This window comes from Rhinopithecus bieti, unplaced genomic scaffold, assembly GCF_001698545.2.
Source record: "Rhinopithecus bieti isolate Rb0 unplaced genomic scaffold, ASM169854v2 scaffold_41619, whole genome shotgun sequence".
In the NCBI taxonomy this organism is placed as follows: domain Eukaryota; kingdom Metazoa; phylum Chordata; class Mammalia; order Primates; family Cercopithecidae; genus Rhinopithecus; species Rhinopithecus bieti.
In genome coordinates this window covers 113609-129861 of record NW_016817072.1, presented here as the reverse complement: position 1 = coordinate 129861, position 16253 = coordinate 113609, and the positions used below count along the sequence as shown (strand labels likewise).

The 16253-nt window shown below is 39.9% G+C and overlaps 1 protein-coding gene across 1 annotated transcript in view; it reads left to right on the top strand.

Annotated features, from left to right (window-relative positions):
* EPHX4 (epoxide hydrolase 4) overlaps nt 1–16253 on the top strand; it is a 40879-nt gene that overhangs the window by 1009 nt on the left and 23617 nt on the right. The window contains 3 exon segments of the mRNA XM_017855788.1: nt 1924–2009; nt 12056–12213; nt 15390–15518. Coding sequence (XP_017711277.1) covers nt 1924–2009; nt 12056–12213; nt 15390–15518 — 373 coding nt within the window.

Sequence of the window (16253 nt, the reverse complement as noted above, 5' to 3'; positions counted from 1 at the left end):
CCCCCCCCCCCCGCCCCGCGCCACAACAACCCAGAATAAACCTGCTCTTTTTCCTACTGCAAGGGAAAGCTGTCTCCTGTCACCCTTTTGCCCTTTAGAGCTCAGATCGGCTGTAGAGAATTGTTCCTCGTGGCATCCTAATGTCTCAGGAGCCTGTTCTTGCCCAATTTTAGAGATAATAAGAGTAAACAGTCAGTCTTTGGGAGTCATGAGTTTATGATGATCACAGACGACTTAGGTTGCATGAAACAATAAGTAAATTGTGTGTGCTTGTGGGGAGGAATGCAGACTTATGAAGTCAGGGACCAAAGAAAGGAATGGAATAAAAAGTAAATCCAGCCTTTCCTGCAGACTGTAATTGTTCAAGCTTCCTCACAGCCCACAGATATTCTGTTTCCTGATGCTCCAGGTGGTGAAGGGAAATAGTTCCCGTGATACACCCTGCAGTCTGACTCACAGGCCTTTCAAACCCAGCCTCATAAGAGGGGATATTTATGTCACCAAGTCCTTATTTCCTGTTAGGAGTTAAATTGCCCCGCAGCTGAAGTTCGGAAGGGCAAGAGAACTTCTTTCTTGCCTGGGGTCGACATGAGAATTAAATAGGTTAATATTTATAAAAACAAACACGAAAAACTTAAAACAATGCCTGACGCATAGTCAGTGCAATAAAGTATATGTTAATTAAATCCAATCCAGTGCCCATAACATTTAATCCTCCAAGACTCACCACCAATAAAAGAAGTTATTGAACCTCTAGGAAGCCATCGTGCAACTGAGGGTAAAGTCAGATTTTGTTATCTCTGTCCAACCTGAGGAGTAAAAGTTGTATGAGAACCATCTGGAATTCCATAAAACACCTTTCCCCTGGCTCTGGCCGCCTAAAGAGCTTCCCCAGAGACAGAGTACAAAGGAGTGGAAAGAACATTGTCCTGGGAGTTAGGACAAGATGGAGATTCTGGTCACAGCCCTGCTCTCAACCATTTTATGACCCATGTTACCATCTTTGGGCCTCATCTTCTGAATCTGCAAAATGATTCTTTCACATCTGAAAACTCAGTTGCTTGAGTTGCCTGATATAAAAACCCAATGTCTCTGTACAGCTTTTGGTTCTTTTTGTTTCCTAGCTTGCTTGCTTTCAGAGTTTTTTATTTTTCTGCTGTTCCCTCTACTTTCCTCCATTCAGCTTGCTTAGTATTTGCTTGAATTCCTGTCTCATTCCCCTGTTTTTTTAATTTTCCTTGTGTTTTCTTGTCTCCCACATGCAGAGTGAAGTCTTGAGCACTCAGGGCACTCTGTTATTAGAAACACACACTGACATGACATGAGCAGGCAGCAAGGGGAACAGAACATGCAACACTCAAAATAATAATGTGGGAAGGAGAGACCTAAAAATAAGAGAAGGAGGTGTGAATTATATAACTGATTGCACAGCTCTTGACGGGCAAGCTGAGAAAAGTAGATGACTAGGATGTAAACATGGCAGAAATATAAATTCAGATTAGAATTATTTACATGTCCTGCAGCATTTGGGAGATGAAATGTGACACATCAGTAACATGCAAGTTACAAATGGTAAGATGAAAGTTACAAATTGTGACATTGCTTCAGAAGCTCATAATATATAAATTGACCTTGTACTAGAACAAGAAGAGAAGATACTGTCAAGGGAGTGTTGACAAAGTGAATCTGTCAATTTACCCTATTAATAGGGCATGGGGTTTGCTTTTCTTTTTGAAAATTAATGAAAGTAAATTTATTTCTTGATGTTAAAAATAAGGCAACTGAGTGTCATAAAGATATTGTAAATACACAAATTTTAAAAAATAAGGCAAGTTATTATTTTTTAATGAAGGGGAAATGCTAAATATATTTCTTTGTCAATCAACACAAACATCACTAAAATTCCATGCCCTCTACTTTCAGGATTCAGGGTTAAGATTTCACTATGTTGCTGCTGGAGAAAGAGGCAAACCACTTATGCTGCTGCTTCATGGATTTCCAGAATTCTGGTAAACTTACCAACTAACATTTATTGTTATATTAAAACTTGGCTTATTTTCTCAGTTCATTTTGTGCTGCTGTAACAGAATATCACAGTCTGGGTAACTTATGATGAACATAAATGTGTTTTCTCAGAGTTCTAGAGATTGGGAAGTTCAGGATCAAGGTGCCAACATCTGACAAGGGCCTTCTTGCTGCAGCATCACATGGCAGAGGAGGAAGGGCAAAGAGGCAAAAGGGGACTGAAATTACCCTTTCATGGTGGCATTATTTTCATCCATGAGGGCAGAGCCCTCGTGACCTAACCACCTCTTAAAGGCCCCACCTCTTAATACTGTTACAATGGTAATTTTTGAGACAGGGTCTTACTCTGTCACCCAGGCTGGGGCACAGTGGCATGATCACAGCTCACTGCAACTTTTGACCTCCTGAGCTTAAGCAATCTTCCCACCTCAGCCTACCAAGTAGCTGGGACTACAGGCATCTACCACCACACCTAGCTTTTTTTTTTTTTGGAGATGGAATCTTGCTATGTTGCCCAGGCTGGTCTTGAAAGCCTGAGATCAAGCAATCCTCCCACCGTGGCCTCCCAAAGTGCTGGGATCACAGGTGTAACCCACCACACCAAGCCTCTTGTAATGACTTTTAACAGACCCTACTTTTTGATCATGTGCCCAGAGTTAATATTCCTAAATGTTCCTGAATCACAGCAATGGTTTTCCTCCTTAAAAGACCTACCTGCTACCATTTTAAATTTATATGTTTTTTGAGGATTAAAACACATATCTTTTAATGTTTCAAATTTCTGAAACAGTAACCAAACCGTTTGTGTAGAGTATCTACTACAGACAAAATACAACACTGGGTAGGGAAAGGAGATTTTAAACAAACCAAAGATGTGGAGTGATTGTTATCAGGAAGATTTTGGTGAGGCTGGGGTGAGGAGAAGGCAGAGAGTAGAGCACTCATGGAAACTGAAAATGAACTATTTCCTGTGCACAGAGCAATAGGCTTATAGGAATGCAGGATAATTTACCTAAATATTTCACATTAGGAAGAAAATCTAGAGCCCCAAATATGTAATTATTAGTTACTATCTTCATTCATTTTTGTTGCTATAACAAAATACCTGACACTGGGTAATTTATAAAGAACAGAAATTTATTTCCCACCATTCTGGAGACTGGGAAGTCCAAGATCAAGGCACCGGCAGATTCAGAGTCTAGTGACATCCACGTCTGTGTGTGTCCAAGATGGTGCCTTGCTGATGTGTCCTCTGGAGGCAAATAAACTTCATCATATGAATTTTGGGAGAACATATTCAGACCATAGCAATTACCTAAGGAGAAATGTTCTGTTCTCTATTGACCCCACTGGGCCAAATAAGTACAGATGAAAGCAACGTATGTTTAAATTTTTTTTTTTTTGTTTTTTAATGAACATCTTTAAAAGAGGTAGTACATATCAGGAGGCCAAGGCAGGTGGATCACAAAGTCAGGAGATCGAAACCATCCTGGCTAACACGGTGAAACCCCATCTCTACTAAAAATACAAAAAAAAAAAAAAAAAAGCCAGACCTGGTGGCAGGCGCTTGTAGTCCCAGCTACTCGGGAGGCTGAGGCAGGAGAATGGTGTGAACACAGGAGGCGGAGCTTGCAGTGAGGTGAGATCACACTACTGCACTCCAGCCTGGGCGACAGAGCAAGACTCCATCTCAAAAAAAAAAAAAAAAAAAAAAAAAAAAAAGGTGGTACCTATGGCAGTAAAAGAAAACCAGTTTTTGATAGCACAGGGCTATGAGAAATAGTTCATAAAGTAAATAGGTCAAGAAATTGATGTTTTTAAAAGCCCACTTCCCTTAGTTGACTCAAAGGTAGAATATCTGATATATTTTGAAAGGTCTAGGACAATATCCTGTCTGCAAATCCTCCCTTACTATCTTATAACACCTAGAATTCCACCATTACAGATTTCTTACCTCCTTTAGAGTCTTAAAGATTTTATGTCACTCAAAATCCTGATTTAAAATGCATCTAGTGCTGAAAGGATTACTACCTTAAGAGACTTCTTTTTTTTTTAGACAGTCTTGCTCTGTCACCCAGGCTGGAGTGCAGTGGTGCAATCTCAGCTCACTGCAACCTCCACCTCCTGGGTTCAAGTGATTCTCCTGCCTCAGCCTCCAAGTAGCTGGGATTACAAATGTGCACCACACCCAGCTAATTTTTGAAGTTTCAGTAGAGACAAGATTTTACCATGTTAAACAGGCCAGGCTGGTCTCAAACTCCTGACCCCAAGTGATCTGCCCACTTCAGCCTCTCAAAATGTTGGGATTACAAGTGTGAGCCACTGCACCCGACCCACTTTAGTTAATACTTTGTGAGTGAAAGGGACTTTATGAATAAATGTATTGAGGATGTTAGTGTACTAGGAGGTATTAGGCATTGAAGAAAAGAGTGGAGGATAGCAAAGACACCTATACCTAATAATTTTTCCAGAGTGAGAAGTCTTCCTTAGAATATTTTCCCTGCATGAAGATCTTTTTCCCCTTCTGGATTGATGTGCATAAATAAACATAAGTCATTTTCCTGTTATGCTTTGATCTGTTCTTTCATTCATCTGGAGACGGCTCAGTGAGGTGGTAGATTAGCTGCCCAGTGCAATTCGAGCATACGCATGTGGTCTCACCTCATGGAGTGCATGGCATAATTAGTTCACAATAAAATGTTACTCTGAAACATTGATCAAATCTGCTTAACATAGCATGGGCAGTACATTCTGGCTCAGCCACTTATTTGCTGCAGAACCCTAAACAATCATCTACAATAATGTTGCAGAGTTGGGTGAGGATGAAGAGTCAAAACATGAAAAATCTGGCCCCAGTGAATATTCAGTAAATGTTCATTTTCTTCCTTCATTCCCATTCATTCAGTGTGGAGATCCATGTGTCAGATAATAGTTTCCTAACTCTGGTGATGATAGTTAACATTTTCTGAGCATTCACTATGAGCCAGGTACTCTCTTGTTTAAGTTCTGGAATACATGTGCAGGTCATGCAGGTTTGTTACGTGGTAAACGTGTGTCATGGTGGTTTGCTGCATCTATCAACCCGTCACCTAGGTATTAAGTAGAGCATGCGTTAGCTATTTATCCTGATGCTTTCTCTCTCCCCACCCCCCAACAGGCTCCAGTGTATGCTGTTCCCTTCCCGAGCCAGGTACTTTTATAAGTGTCGTATATATACCATCTCATTTAAGCCCCATAGCTACCCTTCTGAAGTTGGCAGTGCCAGAAAGTCAGGTGCCCCTTGTTTTTGAAAGTCAGGGCTGACCTCTGCAACTTGTTCTCATTCTATAGGAATTATAGTAATCTGATCGGATAACATGCATGGATTTTTGCCTTTCAAATGTCACACCTTATACAAACATTCAAGAAGTTGTTAAAAAATCAGCCAACAATATAAAAATACCTTAATTTAACATTTTAAATCATCATCCTAAATAAAATTCATACATCGGGGAGATGATACTTAACTTTTTAGAAAGAAAACATTTGAAAGCTATTTTCTTTCTCTACCTCACACCAACCTCAGTACTTGTCCATCCTTATTCCTCTGAAACTTCACCTCTTTACATGCGGAGCAACATCCACAAAGATAAAAATGAACCTACAACCACTTTCATACAGGGCAGTAGATGCTCTCTGTCATATTCTAAGAGATTTTGTGCATGTTTTTCACAGTCATGTCTCATTATTTACTCCTCATGAGAGCCCTTTTGCAAAATAGAGATGGCTGGTGATTCTTGTTCTAGAATCTTCAGGGGATGAAACAGCCTAGGAGGGGTCCAGCACTGGTCCCTGGACATCATTCCCATTTGCTCCCACAAAGTCAAATCTTGAATGGATCCAAAAGGGATCTGGTCATTGTGAGGAATGGTTTAGTTTTTGGGAAGCTCCTAGAGATATTTTCACTCTGAAAAGCCGTATATTAAGAAATATGTGAAGATCGTAGATAGGCATGTGTCCCTTCTATTCACTAAATCTGTCATATGTTTCTCCAGTAAGAACATTGCTAGAATTTAAAACAGCAACAACTACAAACGCAGATAGCTCAGCTACTCAAAATAGATCATATTGAATTCATTGAACTTTGCTGATCATTAATCTGAAAGCTACCTGGTTGTTTAGGGAGCATCTGAAAATATTACATGGAGATTGTTGGTAATCAGGTATCTCTGGAGTCATAGGCTAAACCAAGACCCCTGTTGATGCTCACTCTGTCTTTCCTTTCAATCAATCAAATTGCCACTCTTACCCATTATGAGGTCTAGTCAATTCCATTGAGGTGCTAGTGGAAACAAACAATAGGAAAAAAAAGGTCTTAGAATTTAGGACAAAACTCTAGGGTTTACGTTTTAAGACAAAACTCTTATTTATTTTTTTCATTTTAAAGGCCAAAAAACTTCATGCGTGGCATTTCAAACCATTTTCAATTTATATTACAAATTTAAATGTTATTCCTCTAGCAATTAAGTTTTGCCTAAATACACATGAACGTGTATGCTTGATCATAGGTTAAGTAGGTAATAAATATTTGATACAGTGAAAACAAACAAAAAAGCCATGAATTGATAATGTGTGTGAAAGTGCTTTTTAAACAGAAAAGCACCATACAAATGTAACATATTATCTGCATTTATCATCATTGCCTGAGAATAGCTGTTGAGAAATGGTGATATTTAATGTATACAATCAGCTGTTACACAGCAACAATAAAATCCTGGGTCTTCTTAAAGTCTAAAGGAAATATTAAGCAAGATACACATCTACAGGACCTTTGACTAAATTAACCCCAAATAAGGCTGTTTGTCAAAGGATGATCTTTCTCCCACTCTCTCTCTCCACTTCAATTTGCATCTCCTTTAAAAATATTTTGAGCTGAGGCAGGCAATTTCTTTGAGTCGTCTTCGTCTCCAGCTGTATGGAATGCATGCGTCATCATTCAAGTGCTGAGGCAAGTGAGGGGCCTTCATCATACAGCTGAGCAGAGAAGCTGACAACTATGGCATTTCTCTGTGGTAAAGAGGAGGATGAGAGTCTACATCTGAAAGTGGCTAGCCTGGTAAAACCAGGAGCCCTCCTTAGGTAAAGAGCTATCACTGGGAAAGAGATTGGTTATTTTTCCTGAGTGTCCTCTGCTATTACCTAAAGCTACCAGAAAAAAGGCAATGTGGATGAAAATAGTTTTGCTTATTTATAGTGTTTTCAGGGTTACTGCTTTTGTAATGTGTTTCATTCCTGTGTCAAGGAGATTGTTTTCGCTTTATTCATGTAAATGATGTGTCCATCAATCTGATACTGGGGTGACTTCTTTTTCAGTTTAGGGCTAACGTGTAAATCAAATGTGTTTAGTTTATGAACTTCAGGAAGATGACAGTTAAAAATTATTCCTTAGTAATTTATTAAAAACATGCAGTTGCCCTATTTCTTAGAATTGTTTAGGATATTGTTTGGCTTTCAACTCATTGTTAAAAGCAGTAGCTGGATTTATTTTTAAGGCAATTTAAATTATTTCTAATATGACATGGAGGCATCATGTTTGCATAATCCCTAATCCAATTCTAAATGTAAGATGTTGCAGGATTATATACATTAAGTGAAATTTCTACCTTGAAATTTCTACCTTGAAAATCCTAAATGAAGACACGGACCCTTAAGGTACTGAAACCATGTGCAGTTCAACAGAAATTGAATACAAATTCCCCAGTAGGAATTTGGGACCGATAAATGTCATTGTCTCAAGGTTTGAACTGGGACAAAAGTCCTACTGCACAACTGGTACTTCTAGTTGTTTACTCAGTGTTTTTATTTGTTTGTTGTTTCACTTATTCAACACATCTTTATTAATCTCCAACAGGGGTTAGATATTCTCATAGACAACCCAGGAAACGATCTCGTGGAAGAGCCAGGTATCAAAAGTGATGTGTGCCTCAGCCCTGAAGAGTGCACATACAAGTGTGGAAGGGGCCCATGCACCCCAGCTGTAATGGAGAGAGCTGGGAAGTCTCCTAGAAGAGGAGATGCCCATTGTGATAAGGAGTTAACTGAGGGGTGAGCGTCAGGGATTATGGAGTAATAGGAGAATGGTGGGGAGTGATGGTATTTCAGACAAAGGAAACCATATGAACAAAGTCATAAAAGCAAAAACCAATATCTCTATTTGTTCACCTATTTCAACCTAGTGCTGCAGAGGCAGTACAACATGGACTCTGGGGCCAGACTCCCTGGGCTAGAATCCTGGCTCTGCTGTTTACTGACTCTGTGACCATTGGTACTTCAGTTAACTTTGCTTTCCCTCCACTTCTTCATCTGTTAAGTGAAGATAATAATAATACCTACTTCATAGTATTGTTTTGAAGATCAATATTACCATACAAGAAGCACTTAGAGTTGGGCCTGACATGTAGTAAGAATGGTATAGATGTTAGCTCTTTTTGTTATAAAGCGAATGACAGAGTGTAAAGTAATCTGGCTGGAAGATTGAGCAATAGTCAAATCTTTCAGATATTTTCTGCTAGAAAATGAGCTGGAGCTTCATGTTATGAGTAATAGGGAGTCAAGATTTTCAGCAAGGAAATGACATGAGTTTGTGTCTTTGCTACGTCACTGGTTTTGTAGAAGATAGAGCAGAGGGGAATGAAAGGGACACACTTAGACCAAGCAACAGGCTGCTGCCTAAAAGGAGGCCTGAATTAAGGTAATGATAGAATGGTAGAAGGGAATGTTTAAATAAATATTTAAGAGGTTAAATGAACAGAACTTTATTGATTGGGTATGATGGATTATAAAGAGGGAAGAATTAGGCTTCAGTTACAAAGACATAAAAAATCAATTCAAAATTTTAAGTAAGGCAAATCAGAAAAAATACAATCATATGTGTTGATAGATGAGTATCTTTAAGGAAACAAGCTACTTTATTTGTTACAATCTGCAGACAAGATTAACAACATTACAGCCTAGCCAAAAAAGACACGTTTATTTTATTTTATTTATTTATTTATTTAAGACGGAGTTTCACTCTTGTCACCCAGGCAGGAGTGCGGTGATGTGATCTCGGCTCACTGCAACCTCCACCTCCCGGATTCAAGCGATTCTCCTGCCTCAGCCCCCCGAGTAGCTGGGATTATGTCCGCCACCACGCCTGGCTAATTTTTGTATTTTTAGCAGAGACGTAGTTTCACCATGTTGGCCAGGCTGGTCTCAAATTCCTAACCTCAAGTGTTCCGCCCGCTTTGGCCTCCCAGAATGCTAGGATCACAGGCATGAGCCGCTGCGCCTGGCCAGAAGACATGTTTATTAGCATTTTCTTTTTTGTTATTCTTTTTCTGTGTTTGTTTTTTGTTAACATTTTCAAATCCATCTTAGTTGGCAATGCTTTGGCAGATTTTCATAAAATATAAATATCCTAGTGATAGATCAAAAAATTCCATATTCATTCATAATTCCAAATATGTGTCTGACGCTCTTCCTGATGATGTAAGATGGTTCATTTGTTACAATGATTTTTTTTTTCAGGGGGGAGCAGGTTCTGGCTCTGTCACCCAGGCTACAGTGCAGTGGCGCAATCACAGCTCACTGCAAACTCTGCCACCTGGGCTTAAGCCATCATCCCACCTAAGGCTCCTGAGTATCTGGGATCACAGGCACATGACACCATACTTAGTAAAAATTTTTTTTCTTTTTCTTTTTTTGAGATGGAGTTTGCTCTTGTTGCCCAGACTGGAGTGCAATGGGACGATCTCAGCTCACCTCAACCTCTGCCTCCTGGGTTCAAGCGATTCTCCTGCCTCAGCCTCCCAGGTAGCTGGGATTACAGGCATACACCGCCACGCCTGGCTAATTTTGTATTTTTAGTAGACAGGGTTTCTCCATATTGGTCAGGCTGGTCTCGAACTCATGACCTCAGGTGATCTGCCTGCCTTGGCCTCCCAAAGTGCTGGGACAGGCGTGAGCCACCGCGCCCAGCCTAATTTTTTAATTTTGTGTAGAGACAGGGTTTTGCCATGGTGCCTAGGCTCCTGAGCTTAAGTGATCTGCCTACCTTGGCCTCCCAAAGTGCTGGGATTACTGGTGTGAGCCACTGTGCCTGGCCTGTTTGTTACATTGATCTTACTGTTGTGTGTCACTTCATATCACTGCCCCCCTTTCACTGTTGGCTTATAATCTTATATTAAAATCTTTACACTGGTTTATAATCTTAACATTCAGTTGTGTTAGCTTGCCTACTGCACTCCAAAAGTATTTTCAGACCATAATCTCCCACTTGGCTTGTGTCAGATAATTTTACACTGTATTTCCATGAACAAATGTGCACGCAGATGCGTTTTTTTAAATGCATATTTTGAGTCCCATAACATAATGAGTCACTTTTTAAAATCCATGTCTTTTTTTTCTGTTGGTTATCTAAAATGGGTTTGCTTATTTGAAAAAGAAAATCTCATGGATCTCTCTATTTCAATGAATTTTGCAGTTCCATGATCAAGCAAAGGGAGAATGCCTGGCTCAGCAGTGGCCTCCAGAACTTGGCTGCAGCACTGTGGCTGTTCTAATTGGTCAGTGCTGGTGCCATTTTGGTTGTTAAATGTTTTTAGTATCACTCTTGCTTATACTCATGGTTCAGGATCTTCTCCACAGAATTTTGCTTTAGCAAGCAGAGGTTTATCTTAAATGATTGTTTCATTATTAGATTATTTGAGTGATAATCTTTTTTAAAAAAGCCTTCAGACTTTTTCACCCATAAATAAGCTGTGGTTATTACTAAAACATTGACCCTATTTGACAATGGAGTAAGGTGAGTAAAATCTACTTTTCAGATAAACATAATCAATTTATTATCTAGAAATTTGGGCTGTAAAATAACTAACTGTTCATAGTACAGATTTCCTGGTGGCTATACACACCATTTAAGAAAAGCTTAAAAAATTGACTTATTTGGCCAGGCACAGTGGCTCACACCTGTAATCCCAGCACTTTGGGAGTCCGAGATGAGTGAATCACCTGAGGTCAGGAGTTCGAGACCAGCCTGACCAACATGGAGAAACCCTGTCTCTACTAAGAAAAAAAAAAAATACAAAAATTACCCAGGCGTGGTGGCACAGGTCTGTAATCCCAGCTACTTGGGAGGCTGAAGCAGGAGAATCGCTTGAACCTGGGAGGCAGAGGTTGCAGTGAGCCAAGATCCCGCCATTGCACTCCAGCCTGGGCAATAAGAGCGAAACTCTTGTCTCAAAACAAACAAGCAAATGAAAAATTGACTTATTGGCCAGACATGTTAGCTCACACCTGTAATCCCAGCACTTTGGGAGGCTGAAGCAGGAGGATCACTTGAACCTGGAGTTTGAGCCCAGCCTGGGAACATAGCGAGACCTTGTTTCAATTTTTAAAAAATGGACTTATTAAGACTTATGTAAGTACAATGATTTTAGTATCTGATACTGTGTAGTTTCTGTAAATCATGGCACTTTGTTACCCTCCACTGGAATTGGTAAAAAGATAAAATAATTCTAATAGAATGTCAGTGTTTCCTTCTCAAGTAGGTCTCTTTCTTGCTTACTTGCAGCTATATATCTGTTATAAAAATAAGGAATTTCTTACAGTTTTCCACTGAGAAAATCTGAAATGTGGCCAGGTGCAGTGGCTCACACCTGTAATCTCAGCACTTTGGGAGGCTAAGGCATGAGGATCACTCTTGAGCCGGGAGTTTGAGACCAGCCCTGGCAACATAGGGAGACCCCGTGTCTACACAAAATTTTTAAAATTAGCTGGGTGTGATGATGTGCACCTATAGTCTCAGTTTTTTAGGAAACTGAGGCAGGAGGATCACTTGAGCCAGGGAGGTTGAGGCGGCAGTGAGCTGTAATTGCACCACTGCACTCCAGCCTGGGTGACAGAGCAAAACTCGTCTCAAAAAAAATAAAAAAGAAAATAAAAAAAATTTGTAATGTTACTCTTTGTTCTAGTAAATATGGTATTTTAAATGCTTCCTTTTTTCCTGCAGGTATTCTTGGCGTTACCAACTGAGAGAATTTAAAAGTGAATATCGAGTTGTAGCACTGGATTTGAGAGGTTATGGAGAAACAGATGCTCCCATTCATCGACAGAATTATAAATTGGACTGTCTAATTACAGACATAAAGGATATTTTAGATTCTTTAGGTAGGTTAGTTTGAAACAAAACAACTCTTTTTAAGGGACAAACATTCAACAAATTGTGAATCGATGACATCTTTTCTTGGGAGGATGCATATTCCATCTCCTCAAATTATCTGGATCCTGTCACCATGGTTTCAGGTAGTCAGCCCAAAATATCTATACAGGAAATTTAAAATGATGCATCTAGAGCAACGATTCCGTCTACCAGCCAAGAATGACTTTTCAGATTTGTTTTTAAACATAGACCTAATGGCCCGGGTGCTGTGGCTCGCGCCTGTAATCCCAGCACTTTGAGAGGCTGAGGCAGGCAGATCACCTGAGGTCAGGAGTTTGAGACCAGCCTGGCCAACATGGTGAAACCCTGTCTCTACTAAAAATACAAAAATTATCCAGGCATGAACCCAGGAAGTGGAGGTTGCAGTGAGCCAAGATTGTGCCATTGCACTCCATCCTGGGCAATAAGAGCGAGACTCTGTCTCAAAAAAAAAAAAAAAAAAAATAGACCTAATGTATGCTGTTTATTATTTTCAGAAATAATTATTGAAAATTTTATTTTTGTACTTAGAAAATTTATTTCTTTAGAACACACACCTAAATATTCATTTTAAAATGTTATAAAATACAGATGCACTTGCATTATTTCTGTTGTTATCCATCAGTTAGAACCACATAATATTGTGAAACAAACCACCCCAGATCGGTGGCATAGGGTCATAACCATTTTTTCCTGTACTCATGGATCTGCAGGTTAACCATAGGCTGGACTCCTCTGGTCTTTACCTCAGGCTGCAGGTCCAGCTGGGACTGGCTTCTCTCTGTGAGTTGGGCTGGAGTCCAAGCTAAAAGGGAGTGGCTGCCTGAGGGAAGCTTTTCTCCTGGCAATGGTAGAGGGTGAGCTCAGCTGCACAAGCTCAAGTTTCTACAGGCAGCCCATTAGTCAAAGCAAGTCATATGGTGGAGCCCAAAGTCGAGTTATACAGCCACCATGAGACCAAAGCAAATCACATGGCCAAGTTTAAAATCAAAGGGCAGCAGGTAGACTACTATGACAGTAGGGAGAAGGGGAAAGCAAATATTTTTTAACAATAATCCAATCTATTAATACTATATCCCTTTTGACTGAAACCAAGCTGCTACCATCAATATGCTAAGGGAAGCAGTATAGTGAGAAACACCATGAAATGAAAGGCCCTTTCTACAGTGATCTAATGAGAGCATAGATCAGCCCAATATTTTTAGGGGAGAAATAATGGATGGGGTCTGGGGGTGTCACGTACAATGTTGTCATTTAGTTTGATTACAGTAAAAGAGACTCCGACATTGATTTTGAACAATTATGTTTCAGATTTTGTGATAATTCAGTCAGACCTGGCCTAAATTTGTCATCATGAAATTTTTAGGCAAATAATTAATATAAACAAGATTTATCTGTGTGTGTCGATGCCTATGTGTGTGTATTAGTATAGTGGTGAGGAGTGATGGTGAGAAGTACTTCCTTGAAAGAATTAAGCAATTTTAAGTACTCCAGGAATAAATTACAAATGAATTTCATCCATCCATACAATGGAAATCCTGTAGGAATCTCTATTAATCAACATTTTAACCTACTTTAAATTACTGAGTGATTACATAAAATGAAACTGGTGCAAAATTGGTGCTATAATTAAGACTTTCCATTACTTCAATTTGACTTCACAGTTCCAAATTAGTGACAAACTTTCTGTGTTGAGCTGTACATAGGATTTATGAAGTTAGGGAAGAAATAGATGCTTCCTGGAAATAAAGATTTATGAGTTGGACATAGATGAGACATTTATAATTTTACTATAACTAGAAATTTCTGAGCATTCAAAAAAAGAAAATAATCTCACTTTTGACTTCATTATGTGCAGTTTTTTTTTTTTTTTTTTGAGAGGAGTCTCCTCGTCGCCCCAGGGCTGGGGGTGCAGTGGCCGGATCTCAAGCTCACTGCAAGCTCCCCCCCCGGGTTCACGCCATTCTCCCGCCTCAGGCCTCCGGTAGCTGGGACTACAGGCCCCCGCCATCATAGCGCGGCTAGTTTTTTGTATTTTAGTAGAGACAGGGTTTCCCCGTGTTAGCCAGGATGGTCTCGATCTCCTGACCTCGTGATCCGCCCGTCTCGGCCTCCCAAAGTGCTGGGATTACAGGCTTGAGCCACTGCGCCTGGCCCATTATGTGCAGTCTTTACCATGGTTTCCAAACTCAGGTCCATGGGACCAGAGCTGAGCAACATTAGCTATTTCAGATGTTTTTTTGTTTGTTTTGTACTCCTGTTCCCCCGCCGCTTTTTTTTTTTTTTTTTTTTTTTTAGAAACAGAGTCTCAGTCTCGCACCCAGGCTGGAGTGCAGTGGCATGATCATGGCTCACTGCAGCCTTGGAGTCCTGGGCTCAAGGGATCCTCCCACCCCAGGCTCTACAGTTGCTGGTACTACAGGTGGGCACCACCACACCTGGCTAATTTCTTTATTTTTTTGTAGAGATGGCTGGTTTGGTGGGGGGCGGTCTTGCTGTGTTGCCCAGGCTGGTCTCGAACTCCTGGCCTCTAGAAATTCTCCTGCTTTGGCCTCTCAAGTGTTGGGATTATAGGTATGAGCCATCACACTGGCCTATTTCAGATTTTTTTTTTATGAGACGGAGTCTCGCTCTGTCGCCCAAGCTGGAGTGCAGTGGCGCAATCTCGGCCCACTGCAAGCTCCGCCTCCCGGGTTTACGCCATTCTCCTGCCTCAGCCTCCCGAGTAGCTGGGACTACAGGCGCCTGCCATCTCGCCCGGCTAGTTTTTTGTATTTTTTAGTAGAGACGGAGTTTCACCGTGTAGGCCAGGATGGTCTCGATCTCCTGACCTCGTGATCCACCCGTCTCGGCCTCCCAAAGTGCTGGGATTACAGGCTTGAGCCACCGCGCCCGGCCCTATTTCAGATTTTTTTTTTAAAATATGGATTCCTGGCATAGATTCTCAATCTATAGGTTTAGAGTGGAGCTATGTAGGTGATGTACAGACAAGTTTTGGAACCACTGAACTCAATATCTGCACAAAGTGCATAATTAGGATAAGATAATGAAAAGAGGTGCTTTAGAAGTATAACTATTTTATGTGAGGTAACAGTGCACTCACCTGTTTCTTTTAATGATGTCAACATTTATTTCTTGATTACAGGGTATAGCAAATGTGTTCTTATTGGTCATGACTGGGGAGGCATGATTGCTTGGCTAATTGCCATCTGTTATCCTGAAATGGTGATGAAGCTTATTGTTATTAACTTCCCTCATCCAAATGTATTTACAGGTGAGTTCAAGTTTTATCAAAACAGTTCTGCTAATGTGACAATTCACTCCTGCCACTGACATTTTGGATTAGAAACAGCAAAATTTGGTTACTATAATATTTTAAAACTAAGTGACTAAACCATGATAGCACATGACAGTGTCAGATACCTTGGTTTTCAATCTTCTAGGGGAATCTAAGAAAATTTAGCTTTATACTTGCTTACATAATTTTATTCCTTCAAAAAAAGATTTTACTGTTACTTGGGGAGGGATAAAGGGAAACATACAATGACATTGCTTTGACAGTAATGAATCCTGACAGCCTAGAAATAAAATCTCCTCTTGCTTGACTGCTTTGGCTGTCAGGAATAGCAGTATTCTTTAAAGCAGTTCTCACATTTTGGTCTTGGGCTTCCTTATGCTCTTAAAATTATTAAAGACCCCATTGAGCTTTTACTTACATGGTTTATAAATATTCACTGTATTGGAAATTAAAATAGAAATTTAAAATATTTATATGTTAATTCCTCAAAAGAAATAAACCATTACATGTTAACATAAATAACATATTTTAAATGAAAGCTAACTACATCTTCCAAAACAAAATTTTAGTGAAAAGAGTGTCATTGTTTTACATTTTTGCAAATCTCTTCAATCTGTTGCAATATGTTGTTTGAATTGAAGTATATGGAGAAATTTGGCCTCACACAGATCTGTAATTGGAAAAGGGAGGAGTATTTTAATAGCCTTTTCA